At 38.2% G+C, this 22,593-nt stretch overlaps 2 protein-coding genes across 4 annotated transcripts; both read right to left on the bottom strand.

The window, feature by feature from the left end:
* Positions 1 to 3,926: 3,926 nt before the first annotated feature.
* LOC145219560 (zinc finger BED domain-containing protein 5-like) lies at positions 3,927 to 4,463 on the bottom strand. The gene has a single exon (XM_080086908.1). It carries the CDS (start codon positions 4,461 to 4,463, stop codon positions 3,927 to 3,929), a length of 537 nt encoding a protein of 178 aa, XP_079943034.1.
* A 7,626-nt stretch (positions 4,464 to 12,089) lies between these two features.
* On the bottom strand, positions 12,090 to 21,701 carry LOC145217777 (uncharacterized). Of its 3 annotated transcripts, XM_080085122.1 has the most exons (6): positions 21,635 to 21,701; positions 19,008 to 21,374; positions 15,280 to 15,478; positions 14,989 to 15,072; positions 14,803 to 14,838; positions 12,090 to 12,637 (listed from the first exon to the last, which is right to left on the bottom strand). In XM_080085122.1, exon 2 carries the CDS (start codon positions 21,362 to 21,364, stop codon positions 19,838 to 19,840), a length of 1,527 nt encoding a protein of 508 aa, XP_079941248.1. In that variant the 5' UTR covers positions 21,365 to 21,374; positions 21,635 to 21,701; the 3' UTR covers positions 12,090 to 12,637; positions 14,803 to 14,838; positions 14,989 to 15,072; positions 15,280 to 15,478; positions 19,008 to 19,837. The 3 variants fall into 3 exon arrangements, with proteins under 3 accessions (XP_079941248.1, XP_079941246.1, XP_079941247.1); XM_080085120.1 differs by having other exon boundaries at positions 19,008 to 21,648; XM_080085121.1 differs by lacking the exon at positions 14,803 to 14,838 and having other exon boundaries at positions 19,008 to 21,648.
* Between the last annotated feature and the right edge of the window lie 892 nt (positions 21,702 to 22,593).

The raw sequence follows: 22,593 nt of genomic DNA, 5'->3' as shown, positions 1-22,593 counted from the left end.
AACGTCTTAACAACTTTTTCGAATGTAAGTATTTACAATTACGGTTCACTACATAGTTACAACTACAGTTCCAGTCGAGTTGATTGCCCTGTTGTCACACCTTTGAGAACTCACGGTTGGAAGTTAAAGATGTAGGTCTATCAAACTATTTGCTCCAAAGCCATTCGTGATTGTTATGGACAAGACTCCATTTGCACAGGTGAAGTAATAGAACCCAAGCCATGTAATGGTACGACTACCACTAATGGTAAATAAAGCTAACTTTTCGACTCCTAATAATGATCCTGACAATGTTGGGACTTTTTATTATTGAAAGCTACGGATACTGTTTCAGGGACAATAAGTCAACTTGCTGCTGATATTCACTTCTTGGAATGTCAAACTCAATCACTGTTAGCAACTATACATTCACTCTTGGCCGACAATATCCTGGCGAAATATTAAGTAGATTTCTAGGTGGGGAAAGAGCCGGAATAACTGTAGGAGATCTAATGACAGAACACTCGTGTAAAGTTATCAATGGAATTATTGTAGAAGATTTAAGACATAAAATTCTATTTCCCACACGACCTTTGATTAGATACGTTGACTCTAAAGGTTACATGTCCGTAGGTCAGTTATTTAGGATGGCTTTAAAGATACTTTCTGTGTGTATGATAATTATACTCTAGCTCATTTGACTTCATAACACCTACTCCAGCACCTGTTAAATATCACAGGAAAGAATCAGATTTTAAACAATGCGAAGATAATTTACCACGACCGAATAGCGGTTTATCAAACCTCCAAAAGATTTACCAACGGTTAAAGGTAAGCTAGTAAATGAAGGTTCTACAGGTAACAAACACATATTTGGCAACTTTGTTGAACTTTTTAGACTTAATGAAAGTGCACTACCCAGACATGAAAAAGAAAGCAGTCAAACAGCTTAAACTAATAGTTAAAAATTGGCTTCAGCGTCAAAGAATAAGAAAAGCGCTCCCAATATGTGAAATATAAAGCAAGGATAGCACGTGATATATAAAGCAAGGATAAAGGGACTGCCAGCACCTTTTGCTGCAATTTTGAAATATGAACAATCTGAACATGCGAAAGATGTTAAAAAATGCTAAAAAACACCAATTTAAAATTAAATTCACTTGAAATGGTTTGGCGACATTTTTTTCCAGAATTATTTGTAAGCTTGCTTGCCGCTCATCTGTAATCACAGGAATGACCATTAAAAAACTTAATGATTTTTCAACTATGCAAGAAGGCTAGTACACAATCATGGTGAAAGAACAAAAAAGACCTGGTTGCATCGTGATATCCAAACCCGAGAAACCATAAACCCTAGATTAAGCACATTTGGAAACGTTTTAAAAAAGCCCGGAGGCTGACCAAAAGGCATTTCTGTCTTTTTTCGGACAAAACATTGGACATAAGATGACTCCATCCCAGTTCAATGCAATTTTTTAAGAAACAAGTTTTCAAACATTTTCACAACGAGTTTCAATTACGCAAGTTAGGAAACTAATAACAACAGCAATGCAAAACCAAAGCAAGGATGCACAATAAGCAGTACCCCTTGCAGAAGAGTATTCTAATGTGGTTACTGAACAATTTTAAGCTCGTCAAGCAATGGAAAAATTAGCATGTGGTAACATAAAACACACACAGATCATTAATCTAAAATAGGAGCCGAAATACCTTACAACTGCACGTGTGTATGAATCATTGCATTAAGTGTCAATTTCTTGCGTTTTTTCTACCTAACCCTCCTGTCAGTGATCTCATTCAACGGTGGCAAGTATGATGTTAATTTAATGAAAAGGTGTTTTTTTTTACGAGTCTATAGGCAGTTGACGAGAAAACTTAATGTAAAAAAGAATAACAACTATATGTTTGTTGAAAGTGGCAAATTTAAGTTTTTAGATATGCGCAATTTTCTTGCACCAAACCACTCCTGCGCCTCCTTTCTACATGCTTTTGAGTGTGAGGTGGAGAAAGGTTTTTTCCTAAGTGTTCCACTATTTTCGAGACCGATTATGAACGTTGTTGCAAAGTTTAGAATCGGTATGGTATGAAATCGATGCATGACTTTTAATAATTTAGACATAGTTTTATTTTTAACCACAATCGAGAAGAAGTGTCATTTTTAAGACAGTAAGAACTTGGATTTGTTCAAGGAATCCCTGAGCGTACCGGGTATTACTCTCAGCTATTTAATGAACACTGTGGATTGAAATGTTTTTTTACAACTTTTGGTGAGCGTTTTGAGCCTTTGTTCCATTTGATGCGCGACAACGTCGTTGGGGGCTTTTCGATTGTATTTCACCGTTACCACGAGGCTGGTAAAACTATTTTACATTTCGCAAAGTATGGGGCCTCAGCTAAACCTTGTAAAAGATACTGGGGTTTGACGTCAATGCACTTTATCTTTGGGCGATGGGGCAGTTCAACCAGCCTCATTATGCACGTTGATGAACTTTGACTCACAAAAGCAATGTTTTTCGCAGAGAAAACACGATGAAGCATGGACACATGGCGAGGGAATGGTTGGAGTGGCGTGCCTGCAAAGACGGGGTCTTTGCCAGTCATCAGTTTAACGGGGGTGGTGAGAAACGTTTCGGCCAAAGGAACCATTCTGTTGATAGCTTTTGTGTAGGCACCAACACGATCCTACAGCGTCCCGACTGTTTCTACCACGCCTGCGCTATTATAGGCCTCCGTTGGAAGGATCTTACAAACGGTGCTATCGGTTTGGTGAAGACCAAGGAGAACACGGCCCATCTGCGTGGGCTGGGATTAATGGTCGAGGAGATGTGGAAATGTGACTGGAGCTCGGTGAAAGGAAACAACGCCGAGGTCACAAGGCATTCCTCGCCAACCATTGCAAGTCATGGTTTGGTCAAGTTCTGTGGTGTAAAGAAAGCAAAATTCTGTGTAAACTCAACCTTCAGGACATGACTGAGATGGAGCTTTTTGAAGTCCAGCTTCGGAAGGAGGTGATTAAGCAGAACCTCCCCATCCAATACGCGAAGCTGATAATGCTCCAGTCCACCAGTGTGACACGACTCCTTATATAAAGCGTACACTGGCGAGCGGTTGGAGGACATCGTCCACGCAGTCCATCAGCGGGAGTTCTTTGAAAACTAACATTACTGGTTCGTGGTTCGCCGGTCTGGAATTCACCCCTCCAGTCTGTTGCCAAGACCCCAAGCGCCTCGATCTTTGCACGCCCAGGCTCTTTAAAATGGAGAGGTGAAAAGGCCGGTGAGGCCATTGTTGCTCTTGAAGCGCTTGCCACCAAGCGAATACAACCAACTTAAGTATTTTAAAAACATATTCCATCACCAACATACAACAAAAAGAGGCTGAGAAACCTGGTGTACTCATTAACCTTCTTAGTTGTGTGTGACCTATTGTTTCAGCTATAATACTTTTCAAACACTTGTAATCGGTATTAAATCACAAACAACTACCTATAATACATTGTATGGTAATCCTTTTACGACTGTTTCGAGAATATTACAGAGTGATGTCGGCTTGTGGCTTTGGTCTTGTTTACATTTTGGGTTTTACATTGTAAGATGTTGAGAAAACGGTTTGTGAAGCTGCTTTACTTGTGCCAGCAAATAGTGATTCTGGCAGTAGTTGTGCTTTTTTGTCTAATGCCAGTGATGACAGCTCTGTACCTGATGTAACTGCAGTGCAAGTGGCTTCGGATGATGACCCAGGTTCATCCTCTGTGCTAGACCAAACCTCAGAAATGACATGTCCTGGTGCTAAACCAGTGGTTCTCAACCTTTTAAGTTTGCGGAACAGGTAAACTTTCGACATAAATTTTTCGGACCGGTGGTCAAAATCAACTAAGAATGTAATTACGACAAAAATACGCAATTCAAAAGAAGTATGAAAATTTCAATTTAATGGGAAGTTTGCTGCTATCTGTTTGATATTATACGTGTTAAACGCGGTTCTAGTGAAGTTTCTGCAAGGCGAAGTAAAGCGTTGACTTCCACACGATTTCTCTGTTTGGTCTTGATGAGAGATAGCGATGAAAAGCTTTTCTCAGATAGATAAGTTGTACAAAAAATCAGCAGTAATTTTATTGCTTTGTCACTGAGCTCAGGATATTCGTTTCTAAGCGAAATCCAAAATTGTGACAATGGCATGTCTTTATGCTTGGACATTAATGTGGTGTCGCAGGAAAGTTCAATCAGTGATTCCTTCTCAATCGCGTTAAGATGGCACGAATTAATATCAGTTGCAAAAGGATTTACAATCCAAAAGTTTCCTTTCGGATCTGCAGTTTTTGGAAAATATTTGTCAAAACTGATGCTTAGCTCTTTTAAGTGTTGACTTATAACAGCAAATAACTCTCCTATGTCAACAGAAGCATTTGTCACTAAGTCTTGCAAACATGGAAACATATCGATATCGCCTTTCTGCACTTTGCTACTCCAAAACTCCAGTTTCATTTTGAAAGCATCAGTTTTGTTACGTAGTGTGAATATGTTGGTGTGCGTACCTTGCAGAGAACTATTAAGCAGGGGCGGCTCGTGCGAGGGGGCTGCGGAGCTGCAGCACTCCCAGTATTTTTACTTGACATTCCTATTCCAAGTTGTTATACAAAACAATCTTTACATATAGTTTCTATGTTTGATCAGTGTATACTAAGAATAACTTTTATGGCATTAATCGGCATTTTATTAAAATAAAATTAATAAAAAATTTGTATTATTTAAAAAAAAAAAAATTTTTTAAATAATAAGTTATCTATGGCGGAGCTGCAGCTCCAGTTTCGTGACGTTTTCAGTTGTGCGCATGCGCACTTGGAAAAGCTACATGCCGGGCGAAATAGGCGAGAGGGGGCTGTGGCTCGCGCAGCCCAGAGTTGCAAGCGGGCCCGAAATCTGAGCCCGAACCCGGCCCGAAACCGAAAGTATAAGCCCGAAGCCCGGCCCGAACCCGAAACGTTTTTGAGAAGCCCGTTTGGGCCCGAAATTTTGATTGACAGGTCTATCCACGAAAACCTTGCAACAAAGTATAAGAAAGAAAAAAGTGAGAAAACAATGAACAATCGTTGACAATGGGGTAAACAATACGTTTTAGAGTAGGGTGGGCATTAGGGCAAAGCCAGAGAATTGTTACTAAAAATGGCGGAAACGGAACGAAAAATCAGGCCCGTTTTCTGACAAATACCTAAGCCCGAACCCGGCCCGAAAAGCCCGGCCCGACTTGCAACTCTGGCGCAGCCCCTCCCGTGACGTAACGCTAGTTGTGTTGTCTGCCTCGTGTGAGTGAGCTCCAAAGCCAAATCCGTGTACTGTGTTTTTAAGTTCGACAGTGAGTGCAGTTAAATAATTATTTTGCTATCATTAAATTTATTGTTTGACTGTTAGTCGTGACTTTTTAAGATGACTGTAAGTGGGTTTCAGTTTTTACAGTTATCATTGAATTAAATAAGTGTATCTAACACCTTGAAAAAGAAAAAAAAGGTCATCTAACACCTTTAAAAGTCACAATTAACCTTTATAATAAATAACTGAATTAAAAAGATTTATGAAAGTATGGGAAAAACATCTGCTACTCCAATGTCATGCAGGAATAAGCAACAACAAGAAATACTCCGTTTTAGTTCCTAATGCTACCAAAGAAAAATTAAATTTGTGACTGTGAAGTTAAATGCCTCACTGAAATTCAGGCAATATCAAATGCAGAACAAACAACTGCAAGCAACAGGAATTTTGAAATGAAGACAAAAAAAGAGTGAAGACAATTTAAAGTGTGGATTTCTTAACACACCATGTGGACAGTATTTGCAACCAAGTGCAATCATGTGTATTGATATAATGGACATGTACTGTTTGTCTAAACAGTAGCTGCTAAATTGCTTCACAGGAAGTGTTTCTTAAGAATGAACATTTTACAGACAAGATAGTAGTGACACCAAGCACATCCTATTGTTGACAAAGAAAAGCTAGTTACTCAAATGAAAATGTTTCTGTAGATCTGATGTTCATGATTACTTTGAAAATAATTAATCTACAGATGATGTTTTGACAAGTTAAATTACTAGGATGAAAAATCCTTTTTGCTGTTTCCATGATTCCTTCAAAGGCCAATATTTCCAAAAGACCTGCACTTGCAGTGCTAGTACTAAATAGAAAAACAGTTTCTTAGTTATCATTTGGGATTAAGGAAGAAGCTATCAATTATCATGCCCAAACTATAACTTCATGATTCATTTTGGTTGGAAAATAGAAGCACAAGATTTAATAATATGGTTTAAATTTAAGTGAGAGTGTTGTAAATTTTAAAGCTTGAAGGCGTTTTGCACTTAAAAAAGGAAATTAGAAGCTATTTGCCAGCAAACAGCAATTATAGCAGTTAAGAAACTAAAATACAATTAATAGTCTGTACACAAAAATTCAAGAAAGATGTTTATATGAACAAGTTCTTCAAGAAAAGATGTTTCAATGAACAAGTTCTGAAACCAATGTAATGTGGTTGTTAAATTTGTTAGTTATGATACCAATAAAAAGCTGTATGGCTAGTTTTTTTGTGTGACAATAATCTGTGAAGTGTCATAGAATATGTTGAAAACGCTGACTGTGACTAAATTTACTTAAATGAAACATGACAATTTTTGTTGTCGAACTGAAATACTTCGACCTTTCTCGACTCATTTATATCTATTTTTTTCTATATTCCTGTTGTGTTTTACCGTATTTACAACCACTTCGTCTCGAAGCTGTGCCACGTGTGTTTTTGTGCCACATTATTACTACATGTTATTGTGTTTTGGGTACACAAATGATGCCGTCTGCTCTTTACACTCGTGTACATTATTGCGTAACAAAAATTACGTCACAATGGAGTTGCTAATTAAGATTTGTATTACTTGCTTTTCTACACAAAACAAATGACTAGAAAACTAGAAATGTAGCTTTTCAATATATTGCCAACTTATATATGTTCAGTAAAGGCTAAAGTTTGTGGGGGCAGCACCCCCACAAATTTTAGGCATGAGCCGCCACTGGACGAATGTATATTTCGCGATGTTTGGGACGGGCGCTATATGTGGTAATGGTACTATCCTTGATAGGGATCTTCCTCCCCCAGTTTCCACCACCTAAGTCCCCCATTCGTGCCTGTTTAGCGGCTGATTCTCATCTTCTAGCATCAATTCGTCAAGTTGACTTGTTGGTGGACTATTTGCATTGAAACGTCGTTTCATATTACCGTTTCGTGGTACTGTGGAGGTGGAACCCCGTTCTCCGCCAGCAGCTGCACAATTGAAGCAGCAGGGTCAGTATGATGAGCGATATTTCTAAGATCAGAATCCGCAGAGTTGTATTTCCAGTACGCTGCATGAGGGTCCAAGTTCGCTGTACTGTTTGTCGTGTTCCCGACACTGTTCATCAAGTTCTGAGGTTACCTCTTCTCCTGTCTGATTGCCTGGACCGCAATGAGGATGCACTGGTATAGTAATACCTCCTGTCGCTAGTTTCCTAGTCGACTTCCACTTCATACTGACTTATAAATTTTGTTCACTTACCTTATATACCCTATTCTGACACCTCTGGCACCGGCACTGCACTTCTCTACCTTCTGGTGATGCGGTGCAAGTTTGAAAATAACTGCTGTGCCAGTGCCAAATAGTAAAATTTGGAGTTTGTTTTACACAATTAACTACCTTAAATTTATTTTTATTTTTTCTACCATATTCTCTTTTGAATCTTTTTCTTCTTTTTTTTATTTTTCTTTGTTAGTAGTGTAAAACGAACAATAACAGAAAATATTTTTTTCCTATACTGAATTATATCGTCGTCGTAAAGGGGTTAAAATATGGCTAGGCTAATCTGACTAGACTCTAGAGCGAAAGAATGTGCAAAAGTCTAACAGAAGGGCAAAAATCTGAACATAGACCTAACCTATTCTGAAAAGGGAATGAGCTAATTAAATATCACTGCCAAAAAAACTGCAGCTAAGACACAACGAAAATTATTCAACACATTTGTATAAACGATAGATACATGAAGTATCTAAAGCAAAACCGAAGCAAGAGCTGCACCTAACCTGCAGCTGCCGTAAAATGACTTGGGACCTACCAAAATTTTGCACGTTTTGAGGTGTGTTGAGCATCACGCCATACCAACCTAATTGTTTCACTCACTTGATGGTTTATGATTCGCAATAATTGGGGCAATGGGGCAATTACATGGCGCCCTCTATTACAGGCCTGGACATCGGCCACGCTTGACTCGAAACTGGAGGCGGATGGTTTTGAATCAGTTTTTAGCGATAGTCTCTGTAGTCTGAACTCTGAAGTTTTTAAAAGCTTTTTTAGGAAAGAAACTATGGGATTGCGTTTAAATTTTGCTTGTTAGGACGCAATAAATAATATTTAACACACCGTAGGTCTTATTATGCAATGTTTAGTTAATTAAACTGGCGTTTGTAGCGCATTTTTACCTAGTATAAATTAAGGTTAAGTTATTGTTTGTTTACTCAGAATCTTCATGACTGGGGTATGAAAGTTGCAAACAATAAACGCAGTTTTAATGTATCATATTCATATCACATCCTTATAGCTGAGTGGATAGATGATTCTTTTATGACATTTTGTTTTTGGTCAGAATGTCACATTGAATTATTATTTTCTCAGAAACAAACAACAGGATGACTTTGATTATCTTTTTTAACCTTCGTTGCTCATGTGTAGAGTATATGTACTGATCTTCAATAAAAGCAGATTATAATGTTACCATTATGGGTAGAAAGTGTTGTGTGACAGGTTGCAGAAGTGGCTACGATTCTCAAGACAAAACCTCAGTTTTTCGATTGCCCCGTGATAAATGTCAACGTTTGAGATGGCTCAGCGCAATACCTCGTGATAATATTCCAGACAAAGCGGATACAGTTGTGTGTGAGAAGCATTGGCCAGCAGAGTATGAGAAGCTTTTATTATATGGCAGATATCGACCAGCTAATCCTCCTTCAGTTTTTACTTGTGTACCACAAAGTTTAATTCCCACTCCCAGCAGCAAACCAAGATCCACGAAAAAGGCTTTGTCAAACCAAAGAAGCATTTTTAAGGATGAGATCAATGAATTTGAAATGAAAGATAAGTTACCTACAGATTTAAATGAATTAATTGATTCCTTGAACAAACGTTCGTTTCCTGTCCCTGTAATTTCTTCTAAAAGTGATGATGATGTGATAATCCAGTCTAAACACTGTATATCTGGAGTACCTTCATTTTATATTAAAATTTCAAATACTTTCACTCATGAATGTTTTCATGTTGGTGTAAAATGCACCATTCCTTCATTGCGTTCTAACAAGGTTTTCACATTAGACAGATGGTCACGAATAGAAGAGGCAGTTAATTATCTTTGTCATGCAGAAGAAAGTCATAATAGCAAAGTCATATCAGATTACAGAAACTAGATTGAAGGTCACAAATCAATGTAAGATTGAAGGTCACAATCAATGACAAACGCAAGTGTCTCGTGGTTTGTTACGCAACGTAACAATGGTTCCAGTAACAATCGACATTGTTATGTGATTGTTAATTGTTTTATTCCCAGTACAGGCTGGTTGTTCAAGTACCTTATATTTGCTTTATGTTAACTGCAGGAATGATTAGTCAAGCTAATATATAGGCATTTTTGCAGCCAAAACGCGAGCAACCCTCGAATAAGACGTTGTCAGTTTAATGTTGAGTTGTTTAAAAATCGTCACATACAATCTTGAACAATGTATACTTAAATCCTGTGGCAACTTTACGATCTGACTGTGCGAAAGTTTGCTATATATGCAAACTTTATTTCGTTTGTTTAACCCAGGGGTCATCAATCTACGGCCCACATTTTTTTGGATTTATAGGAATACAACGCCCAAAATAGACCACAGCCAGTTTGTTACGTCACAGACGAGACTACAAGTGTTAATTGTGCGCGAACGATTGCATTATTTTGTTACTTGTGACGTAATATACAAGCATTGCTCGTTAGTTGATACTAACTATACAATTTAACAGTCGGATCACCAGATTTTAAATGGGATTGTAGAAGGACCATATTTTTGCCACCCTATGAAAATCACATCGCGGACTAAGTTTGGAAAGACGGCGCTAGAACATGTTAACTATGCGGCTCGCGCGAATCATTATTAAAGTTATCCGGCCCTGCAGTGTAAAACGTTTAGTGACCCCTGGTTTAACCGAATAACGGTCATAACTTAGATCGTGCGGTCGCTTTGTGTTCCTAAGATTGTGGGTTTTAACGGCTGATGGATGTTTCCAAAACATGGAAAGGTCTCCCATAAAATTTTGCAAATAATTAAAAAATCGACGCCTATGTATGTCCACCTCATCACTTTATATATCCCTTTGGTCCTTAAATGTCTTCCATACTGCACATCACTTCCATACATTATAGTTGAACAAATGTGGAACAAAATACTGCCATAGATGTTTGCTTACTGTTCTTTGAATGTCTACGATCAGTCAATACTAATCCTTAGTGTCTTACATTAATGTCCAAACTAGAAGTGAAAACATACTATATATTAAAAATACAAATATATATCGCGGTGGCAACAAACGCCAGTTTAATTATCTAAACATTGCATAAAAAGACCTATGGTGTGTTAAATATTATTTATTGCGTCCTAACAAGCAAAACTTAAACGCAATCCCATAGTTTATTTTCTAAAAAAAGCTTTCAAAAACTTCAGAGTTCAGACTACAGAGACTAATCTCTAAAAACTGATTCAAAACCATCCGCCTCCAGTTTCGAGTCAAGCGTGACCGATGTCCAGGCCTGTAATAGAGGGCGCCATGGGCAATTACAACAGCATAAAGTAGGCTACAAGGTGTAAAACGAATAGTTTGCTGGAAGTGCGACCTCTACAACACCACGACAATGCAGTTTGTAAACAATTTTTGACCTATTCTACAAATTTTGACTTTTTTTTGACCATTCAAAAAATATTTGCCCTACTCATGTGCCCCAATCTAGCAATTAGACAATTATGCGTGTTCTTTTCGATCTGCCCTCGAGCCTCGCAATCACCATTGACAACGATTCATGCAAATCATTGTTCTAGTTTTTCAGTAACGTAATGCTATTTCTTTCGTTTTCGGTGTTATCTACGTTCATTGTTGCTCTTGTATTTTTCGCGTTTTGTTGTTCTGCTCCTTCAACATCGACATTTGATACTGCCACTTTTCCTTTGTTCCTAGATTGATAATAACGGGTCACTGACTCGATGGCCAATGTTTGGCCTTTCAGTGATCCCGTTACGCTATTGCGAATTTTCCGATTATTATTGCAATGTACTTTTCTCTATTGCGTGACAAATAAAAGAATTGAATTGTAAAGCGGTAGGTAATGAATTACTGTTGTCAGAAAAATATTAACGAATTTGGGCGGGAAGCTCTAAATTAAAACTTCTTTTTTCAAATGTAAATCCAGCAGAAGTCATGAATTTTGTTGGAAAAAAGGTAATTTTTTGTGACCTCAGTCGAAGGCTTAAGCCAGTGGTTCTCAACTGGGTGCAAATGATGACTTTATTGGTGGTAAACTGAAGATGACTGCTTATTATATATTGAGGACCAAAATGTTAGTAATTATTGATTGTATATCAGTGAAATCGGTTTTAAAAAATGTAGTTTCAAGCCCAAATGCTTGTTTCTTATCCTTCAATCTTGCTTTAAAATAGAATGGTCCACGATATTATTTTAACTGGGCCAGTGGTCCATGACCAAAAACGAGTTGAGAACCACTGGCTTAAGCGAAGTAAAAGTCATTTGCTAAAATGACGTGCATATGTTTATTTACGAAACTATCGTAAGCTTTTTGATTTTATAATTGTTGCACACTGCGCATTAAAAACAATTTCCAATTTTAAACATTAATTGTAACCTGCTATGACAGATTAGAAAAATACAATAATCTTCCTTTTGCAAATGTTTCTTTTTTTAAAAAACGTGTTTTTTTTAGACTTTCTTGTCTATGGCAAAGGTAAAAGCTGCTGTTAATCAACACGAAACTCCTACTCTGACGAAGTACGTAAAACGATACACGCACACATATGGTAAGCATACAGGTTTATAGAGGATGCACTCAAGTTTATTACACCCATCAGCGATGTCACCACCTATCTACTTTGATTTAGATATCAACATATGTAAGATCTATTGAATAGCATTTGTATTCCATTTATCATCAAACAGTCGTCCACATGGTATTGTCGACATGCAAAAATTTATCACAAGGATAAACCAAGCGACAAAACACTTTGTTGACTTGCGGAGTGTAAACATGTTTTTAAAATGCAAGACCATGTATTTAAAAACGGTATGTGTGCTTGCAATCATCAAAAATGTTGGTTGCACTGCGAAGCTGCAAAATTTAAACATACTTAAATTTCAGGTATGTCATAGTTTATTGAATCGCAGCTACAGTTGCAAGTACTTTTTTGGTATATACAGCTAAAAAATTCTTCAAGACATAAAAACGAACAATCAAAAAAGCACACACATCAAATCCTAAAAGAAACTGAAAACAACATGGAAAACCCAGCCACACATTCTGTTCATGTTTGTGGGACGGTGGAGTTTAACTTTGATGTAGCCAACCTGTTTTTAAAAATAAATTAAAATCCATTTTAAAAGCTGGAGGAATTCTACAAAAAATATTTACCAGCTCAGTAGACAAAATAAACGACCTAGTAGATGATGGGGTTATTTTATCACCGAAGCAAAACGAAGTCTTAAGAGATTTGTTATCATGATCTTTTCAAAAACGATACACCACCACAAAAAAGCAACCTACGTTTTTTTTCCTACAACCAAATATATATTCAAAATCATTTTTATCAGGCAGTTTGTAAACTTAAACTTGCAACCATTGACCAGGAATACCTCCTTTAATGATTGAGGAATGGAAAAAATCCTATGGCCTAAATCAGGGGTTCCCAACCTTTTTACGATCCCGTACCACCTGGACGCTCTGCACTGCCACACGTACCACCATAGAGCACTAATGTGCTCTACAGCAGTGGTTCCCAACCCAAAGTTGGGTCGCCTGAACATTCTGTTGGGTCGCTTGTTATAGTGACCATTACAGCATCTACTTTTTGACGCCTCGTAGCGTTACTTTTATATTACCTAGTCCTAGGGCTTTAAATTAAATTATTGCCCAATAATAAACTTCATCACAACTTGTCGTGATAATGCTTAAAACTGTTTGTGACGTCATAAAGTGGTGTGTTAGCTCACAGTAGAGCGTTGTCTGGCTAATAATGCTTCGATTCAGCTCCGAGTTCGGGCTAAATCAGGGGCGGGCAACATACGGCCCGCGGGCCGGATCCGGCCCGCGACGGGGTTTTGAGCGGCCCGCAGACAGTTTCCGGTCATACATGATAATGTGGCCCGCGGCTACAGTCTGCTGCAATCCGCCACTACTTGCTTACTATGTCAAATTATAGTTGTAACGGACAGTAACGTTCCCCAACAGTAAAAAACTTTCCCGCCGTTGTTACCATTGCACCATACGTCCATTGTTACGACATAACTGCCAACCTTGTGGGTGGCCTGATTTCTCCGTTTTCTTTCTTTCCACACGTGTAGCCTAGTTAGTGTTTCAGCAGTATCTAAGTCTGTGGTGTATGCATTAAATTTGCTGTGGTGAATAATTTTATGTTATATCAGTTAGATTGTTTGGACTGTATTGTAATTGCGACGTTCTTGATTGTATTTAGTTTAGGTGGTCAAAAATCCGTTTTAAATCATTGGATAAATACGCGATTAGTGTATCGATTCAGGAATCCGGCCCGCCAAGTACTTCATTTTCCCAAATCAGGCCCGCCGACTGGAGAAGTTGCCCGCCCCTGGGCTAAATGGAAATGTTTGGTCGAAAAAAAAAACAGCGTTTATTCGTTATAAGGTTATTGATCTGCTAGACTGGCGTAGTAATTTTTAAAAAGCTTTCCGAATTTACAGACACAAAATTCCACCAAAAAACATGTCCATGGGTCGCGAGAAACCACAAAACTAAATTTTTGTAAGTATTTGGGTCGCGTTAAAAAAGGTTGGGAACCACTGCTCTATGGTACCACTTCTTGCAGAACAACTAATTTGTTTGAATCATATTTCATTCAACGCTATCTTAAGCACCAAAACAGCAGATATATCTATCAAGAGCAATCATTTGACATAATTAACGCCCACTGTGCCGCAGCGTTGTTCGGCTTTTCATAGCAAGTAGCAACTATGCTTTTTGTTGATAATTGACATGACCTGTATTTTGAAGATCGTAATGATACGAAACAACAGGAATAGTTACGTAACAATGACAATAGGCCTGGGGACTGTTTTTTTTGTAAACAAAACCAGACAAACAAAATATTAAGTTGCAAATTGAGGTTTTTGTGAACAAAACAGAAGCTACTCGCGTACCACCTGAAAACCCTTCGCGTACCACTAGTGGTACGCGTACCACCGGTTGGGAACCCCTGGCCTAAATGATAAACATTTTTTAACCTTACAAGTTAGGCAATAATATTCAAACCGACCCAGTCGTTGAAAATGATAATGTAGTGTTTAATAGTGAAACAAGACTATTATTTATTCACCAGTTTTCATGACAACGAAACCTTCATCGTTATGGCCAGAACATTTGTATCCTGGATGCTACATACAAAACAACAAAATATGCCCTTCCTCTAATTTTCTTATGCATTAAAACATATAGAGTAATTGACAACTGCCCAACACAACACTAGGCGAACATCTTTATGTACCTTCGTAAGATGGCAAGCTCAACTACACAGGAAAACCTACAAATAAATTTGGAGACTTCTTTGGGAAAATATGGATTTGACCAACAACAAATTACAAAACTATTTTAATGTTACATGGTTTTCAACAAAAGAGCTACAGTATACACAAATAACATTTTTATTTATCAAAAGCCTAAACTTCATTACCTTTAGAGATGGGTTTGGCTGTACGGTGATTAAAAAAACATTGGTTTAATAACAACCAATAATGAAGTGAAGAGGCAGAACCGCCTATTAAAAGAATTAATATATTAGGTAAAGATCTGACAAATCATTGTCAGGACTTATCACCATACTCCTACAACAATTTTTGGTGTAAAAATTTCAACAGTAAGTTTAGTTATAAACGCCAAAAAGCAATTTCGCTCAAAAAATTTAAAAACCAACTTGCTTGTGATTTTTACAGAAGGTAGAATAATGATGTTCCCAAATACTTACATAACAGACCCAGGTCGTTTACTAGGCACCGCATGAAACGATTTTTCAAGGAAGATGATGTTCTTCCAGAACATATATCTTCCACAAGTAATAAAACATTGGTCAAGTCATTTGGCTCAAGTAAGTATTTTGGGTTCTTTGGGGATGAAGGTCTCTCTCTATCTTGCTCTTGTCTAGACTTTTCTAAAAACTTCTTTGCCTGCAAACACATGTTCGCCATTATAAAACATATTCCTGATATTTAGTTTTTGTTGCATTTAAAACACCTCAAAAACTAAAATAGACGAAAAATCCACACTTCTAGTTTTGGCGCAGTTTAAAAAACGTAACGAAACTCGAAATGCTTTTATTCCTCACTACAATTGGCCAAAAAAATTCGATTTCAGAATATTAGCAATACAGGCAACAATGCTCGTAACCAGGACCCCGACATTGGCACATTTTCCTTTATTGTATCAACGTCATCTGTCGTAAATATGGTGAAATCCTTGGCAAATTATGTTTGGCACCAAACATTAACTGACGCTTTAATTTCAAATCAGGCATTAATAACGCCCAACTGCGGTCCACTAACATTGTTAGATTTGTGTTCACTGTGCACCGAAAAATCATTTAATGTTTATTTGGTTTTGTAAGATAAAATGGAACTCAAATTATTTGATTCAGCTAAAGAAACCAAAATCGAATTCGTTAACTTAATACAAAACCCATCGTGTGCTATTTTAAAACAAAATTACTGACCAAGGCTCCAAAAAAAATTTCCGGACACTTTGATACAACCAGTTAAGTTGCGTAGTTTGCGTCTGTTACGAAGTATACCGTATCGAAACAACCCCTTGGGAAATTTTTACCTGGATTACATACGCCCTAGTCGAAAATTCGCCAGAGAGTAACTTGCAATAACACGACATTTAGAGGAACAAAAGGATCAATCCGTCGGTTTGGTAGCACGTGCTGGGCAAATGCTATCTTCCAATCACTCAAAAATTTGCTAAATTTTTAAATTCATTGAGTAACAAATCATACGACGTTGACGTTCATCGCTATTTGATTAAAGACATCTGTAATAATTTAAATGGAATTTTGATAATCAACATGACGTTGGCGAATTTTTCATGGTATATCAAAATATGTGGCCTTAATCCAAGTCATTAATTTCGGTCAACCATCCACCACCTGCAAAACTTGCAAAAGCGTCCAGTATCAAATGGAACCGGAGCAAAACTTTTGGTTTGTTCCGATGTACCAAAACATAGCTGCTGGCAGTAAATTAAGCAAGTATTTCGAAAAATATTGCAATGAGATCTTTTTGGCAAACTGCTCCACTTGCGGCAGTGAAAAACAGAAAAAAATTCAAAACTCGATTCAACTTCCGACGTTTTGCCGACCGTATTGCCACGATCTAGTATTAACAGAAAATGCAACAAAACGATTTCACCGGATTTGCGATTAACTCTAGAACAGCGGTTCCCAAACTGGGGTCCGCGGACCTTTTGGGGTCCGTGAAGCAATTTTGCGGGGTCCGCGAAAAGGTTGACGTACCTCTGGAGTCTTATTTGGCGTCAATTTGTGTCACTGAATAAGTTTAAATCAAAGTACAAATAGAGATCCACTGCCTCCATTACTATACAATAGATAACCTTTGTTGCATGACAACTGCAATTGTTTGCGCACTATCGTAATGTTTTCTGTCTTGTCTGTGATGTCACAAACCGTCTTTGGATCGTTGTTATGTGTAATTTTGCATACCTAATAAGCTAAAATTCTGTAAATCAACTTTCGTATTGCTAAAATACACCTTCAGGCTTAAAGTCCGCGAGTCCTCGAATAATGGCAAAGTGACCGTTTTGAAAAAACGATGAAAAAGTTTGAAAACCATTAAGTTAGAAAGTTGTTACATTAAAAAGAATCGTGACTGCACTAGTGTACTAAAAGTGTGTGGTTTTGCATTTTTTCTATAGCATTCTTTGATTTTTATAGGGCCGCGAAATATCAAAATAATTGCAAAGGGTCCACCAGGCAAATTTTTTAGAAAAGTTTGGGAACCGCTGCTCTAGAAGATGCTGTGTTTGTTTTAAAATGTGCAAATCGTTCACGTTACATGGCCCACTCATTTGCGGAGCAAGGAATACTAGAATACAATGACAATAAAATCAAACATGTTAATTGGGACAATGTTGAACATCGATTACAGAGCGGCGCATACGTTTTGTTTTACACTAAATTATCTGAAATGTCCCAGAATATGCTAAGTAAAAGCCAAATCCCTATCGCAATAAAAAGAAAACTTAACTTAGAACACGCTAACGTAATTGGTAAAATAACTGAACTGGATTTAAACAACAAGGACACACAAATTTATCAGTATTTCGAAAATTGAATACTTTAATTTGTGATTCGTAAAGCATTTCCTGTGCCTAGAAAAAATTAGGAACCGCCAATTTTCAGACGGCCAAGTTGTTAGTTCTTCAAGGGATCAGAACTAAAACCAAATTTAACTTTGAAACAAAGCTTGTTAAATTCCATTGTTAAGAAAACAAATTACGATTTGCTCGATTTTTTTGGACATAGTTGTAAACCGTGAGGCTATAATTTACTACCAGCGATGAAACGTCGTACGACATTGCTACTGCTAATTTCTCCTTATCTTGTAATACTTTAAAAAAAAAACAGTCAACTACGAAATAAAAAAAACTGAAGATCTTAATAACAAACCTATTAAACTCTGGTCCCAGGTAAAATACGGCTATTGGCGAAGGTCCTGGGTTAACAAAAAAACAAACGACCACCGTAAGGACTGCCTACTGGGCGTGGTTGGAAAGTCCTAGTTAAAAGTTGCATTCTTTAAGGTAGAATTCGTAATACAAATAGGTTTTAATTTAGTGTGCTTGATTAGCCACTTAAAAGTTAAATGTAAAATAAAATCACCTGAAAAGTATGGCCATGAAGTTTTAAATCATACCCAGTTTTATTGGACCCTTTGCGAAGTTAACTGCAACTTGTCCCGAACAACAACAAAAATGATTTTTTCGAAATAAGCATTTCAAAACATGTATATGGTAAACGGGTAAATTACATAAATTCCCACACAAAAAAAAACTTTAATTCTCATCGTGGCGAAATGACAGTGGTGTAACAACTTGCTGTGTAGCAAACCTACTGGAACAAAATATCTATGGAATAGTGCAGATCTTACATGGTCAATTATCTGAAACCTGTACCATGAAAAGCGCATGTCATCTGCTGATTTCTTTACACAAGTTAACTGCTCGGCATATATATCCAAACACATACAAAAAAAATAAGTCAGCTATGCTGCACAGGTACTGTCTAGTTCTGTTGCCTTAGAAGTCAAAGCTAAAGGATTTCATGATGGCCAAGTTTTTGAAACTCATAAATGATTTTTTTGATATTTTGCAATTTTTCTCAACCCGGCTGAACAAACCCCACTAAAGCCCTTTTTATTTTTCGACATTTAGTGTTTGATTCAGGATCTTTCCCGCAAGTAGTAGGCATCTTGTTTTACCCAAGCTACTATCAATATTTAAAAAAAAAATGGTTCTGCCCAGGGTGCGAAAACTAAATTTTATTATTTATTTGGTAATTTCATTTGGACAGGGTTGTTTGTTTGTGTCTACTCCAGAGTTCTTTTGTTGCCCCTGGCCTAGACGGTTATCTCGTCTATACCCTTTTCCTTCTTTTTATCTGTGTGCGCACTGTTCCCTTACCGCTTGTTGTAGTCTTTGTCTTTCGTGTAGCTTAGACGCAGTTCTGTCGCAGATCTTGCATAGTAAGCAAGGGCTTGTAGCAGGTTGCTGTATCTCTTTGGTGTGTTTAATATGGGTTGAGTTCATAGCTTGGTTTGTTTTACTTTTACACCCGTTGTTTCGCAGAACGACTGAAGATGCCCTTTTGGGTGAAATATATATCGTTAAACAACCTTGTTGACTGTTGACCACTGGTGGTGTCCATTGTACCTTTTTCCTTATTTGTTATGGTACCTTATTTTTTTTCTGCTTATTCTCTTTTTCTTTTTTATTTCAGTTTACAGTGTAAAACGAACTAATATGCGAATATATATGAACACAACATAACAAAACATATTTACAATGGTACTGTACAACGTTGATTATATTTTAAAACTGTTGTACCATTTCGTCGAGGTCGATACCTGCTTCTTCAATTAATTTCATTAATGCGTCATCACTATTTGGATTATTGTCTGTAACTGTTATTGACTCTTCTTCGCAAAGGCATTGTGCGTCACATCCCCTATGGATGCAACGCCTTGAATCTGACTGCCATTGCGCAGGCATCACTAGATCCTCCAAGATGCTTCGTTCTTCTTTGTTTTCTCTCTCCCACTCGCGAGGGTCTTCGATCTTCTCAATGTCTTCTTTTTTCTTTTTACGTTGTGCAGTACTACATTCTGGACTTGGGCTTTTTCTTTGCATCCTATTCTGTTCTTCAGTTCCGGATTCCATATCTGTTTCTTCGTCTTCGCTATCCATTAATTCTGGATCGTTAAATTCATCGACTATGTTTACAATGTAATCGGCTAATTTGCCTCTGACTGTTCTTTGCATGTTGGCTCCTTTCGTCTGAGATCTTTTTTAGGAGCTGCGGGGGGATCTCGTTGGACGCCTTGAACATATAGCGCGTGTAAGCTGCCGTGTCCTTCACCGGGGTTATGTATGTGGCATTTATCCCTAGTTGACGTAGTGTTTTTACCACTCCTTTCTTCCTTAAGCGTAAGCATGAGTTTTCCAGATGGTGGATTCATGTTTGTGCAGTCGTACCATGGTGTTTCTAGATTGTTCTGCACTGTAATGTTGGTATCGTTGTCGGTTACATTACATGTTGTATGGTCATCTCGTTGAAGGAATTGGATTGGTATGATGGTTGAGTCTTCGCCCAATTGATATCTTTTCATGGTTCTATTTTGTTCTAATGGGAAGTCTATCATGCTTGTCATAAATGCATGATCTTCTGTAGTTGCAACATCGAATTTATCGGAATATGACATTGTATCTTTATCCCAAGCCACGTCAAGATATACGAGAGGTTGAGTACGACCACTGTCTTCTTGGCGATTCATACAAGCAGCTGGCCATAGTTCGATGTTCCAGTTAGCACATTTTGCCATTTCATACTGAGACCCTGATCCAACTATTTGACTAAGTGCATACTTGCTGCCTTCATAACCTGCAGGTCCATATATTTTCCAGCCTCTGCCACTAGTACTGGTTCTGTTTGATCCCATGCAGATTTGTCTTGATATGGCGGCAGAGTGAAAGATGCATCCAAATGCTATTCCAGGCAAAGTTTTTTCTTCAATTGATGTAGTGTTTTGCCATTTTGACCATGCTTGGAATGCTGTTCCTTTATAGAACCAGAGCATCCCTTTAGTGACGAAGGTGTATTTGGCGATGTTTGGACACGGTCTACGGTGAGGTATTGTGATTGTTCTTGACATAGACCGACCACCCCCAGAGTTTCCTCCGCTTGATTCTGCCACTCGTGCTGCCTTAGAGCTTGGTTCTCCTCCAAAGTCTTCCATTTCGTCTGATGCGAACCCATCTTCAATGTTCATTTCATCTAATTGTGATGTAGGTGGACTATTGGCACTAAATCTTCTCTTCATAGCACTGTCTCGTGATATGCCGGAGGATTGAGCCCGTTCTGCGTCAGGAGCTCCCGCAGATTTTCTATAGCTATTGATCTTGTTAATGGCCGCCCAGTTTTTCTTTGTAGGGGGCATTGAAGGTAATAGTGCTTTTTTAGATAAAAAAGTCCCGCGAAGAATTGCAGCAGCAGGGCCAGAATGATCAGCGATATTTCGCAATAGAGAATCGTCTGCAGTGTTGTATTTCCAATAGGCCTCTGGTCCGATTCTGTCGTGTTCTCTGCAATGTGCATCTAACTCTGAGGTTACTTCTTCACCTACACTGTTACCTGGTCCACAGTGAGGATCGTCAACTTTTTTATTTTTCGGATGATTATCGTCTCCAATGGCTTGAAAAACCTTTGTACAGTTGTTTTTTAAATGGGATTCAAATGTAGACGTAAACGCAAGGGTAAACATTTCTCTGTTGCTAAAAAGAAAAAAAATAAAGCTTTCAAAGGCCACACGCCATGGTTTAATGTTTACTGCTCGGTCGCTAATGGAGGCGAGAAGAACTCTATTAGCCAATGGCGCAGAATATGTTATTCTACGAAAACTGTCACATGATGCACTGAGCATTTTTTGGCAGTGTTCGTGAACAAGGACGCTGGAGCAGAAATCCAAATGTTTCAGAGTTTAGTCAAAGGATACATGTAATCAATCATGCAAGAATGTTAAAAAAAGAACTACCTTAAAATGAGCTTGTCAGATCCGGCTTGTTTAGGTATAACGCCCCTTCAATAGGCCTGATGTACTATTGTATGACTAAGTATTGCTCATCCAGCAGTTTTATTGTAAACAATCGACGTTTCGACGTCCTATACAAGACGCCTTCATCAGGATAATGACATAACTTGCAGGACAAATTTCTTTTAAAGCGACAAAATGCAAACCACACACATGTAAAACAGCGATAACAAGATCACGCGGCTGCAAACTCGCACCACCGTAGCGATAAAACAAGCTCAGTGGTGTAAAAGCGACCGATAATTTATCGGCATTAGAACATCTGTTTTAACGTTCATTGTGTTGGCGCGTGAATGGATGTTCCAAGACTCTAGGAAACTTCGCTTGTGAAAATCAGTTTCCTTCACCAACACTTGAGCAGCAGAAAAGTTAATGCTGTGATGGTGAGTGGTTGCATGGTTTGCCAACGCTGATTTCTTCGCATCCTTCTTGCCCACATCCCTTTCGTGCTCCTTCCGGCGCGTATTTAGACTTCTACCAGTCTCACCGATGTATATTTCGTCACACTCCCCGCACGGTATAGCATACACCACACCCCTAGTTGCAGTAGCATCTAGAGGATCTTTTGGGTGCGACAGCATCTGGCGTAGGGTGTTTGCTGGTTTGATCCCAACCGATACTCCGAAATCGGTCAACATACGACGGATTATGTCTGTTAACCTTGGTATGTAAGGTAAGGTGACGAAGGCACGTTCTTTGTACTGGATTTCTTTCCGTGAAATCTTTTTGTGATCACGGAGAATCCAGTTCGGGTAGCCATTTAACCGCAGGGCCTCATTTACCCTGTGCAACTCCGCCTGAAGCAATGCTGGGTCTGTCGTCAAGCGTCTGGCCTGGTCTTTAAGTGCTTTCATCCTTTGTACCAGAAAAGGGCTGTTGTCAAAGCACTTAAAGACCAGGCC

Source organism: Phallusia mammillata, chromosome 3 (assembly GCF_965637545.1).
Source record: "Phallusia mammillata chromosome 3, kaPhaMamm4.hap1.1, whole genome shotgun sequence".
Lineage (NCBI taxonomy): Eukaryota > Metazoa > Chordata > Ascidiacea > Phlebobranchia > Ascidiidae > Phallusia > Phallusia mammillata.
The sequence above is the reverse complement of the archived record's forward strand: the minus strand, read 5'-3'. Positions and strand labels throughout refer to the sequence as shown.

Bases quoted from the DNA above. Each gene is read 5' to 3' on its own strand.
- LOC145219560 (XM_080086908.1), bottom strand. From the start codon at position 4,463: ATGAAACTGGAGTTTTGGAGTAGCAAAGTGCAGAAAGGCGATATCGAT.
- LOC145217777 (XM_080085120.1), bottom strand. From the start codon at position 21,523: ATGCTCAGTGCATCATGTGACAGTTTTCGTAGAATAACATATTCTGCG.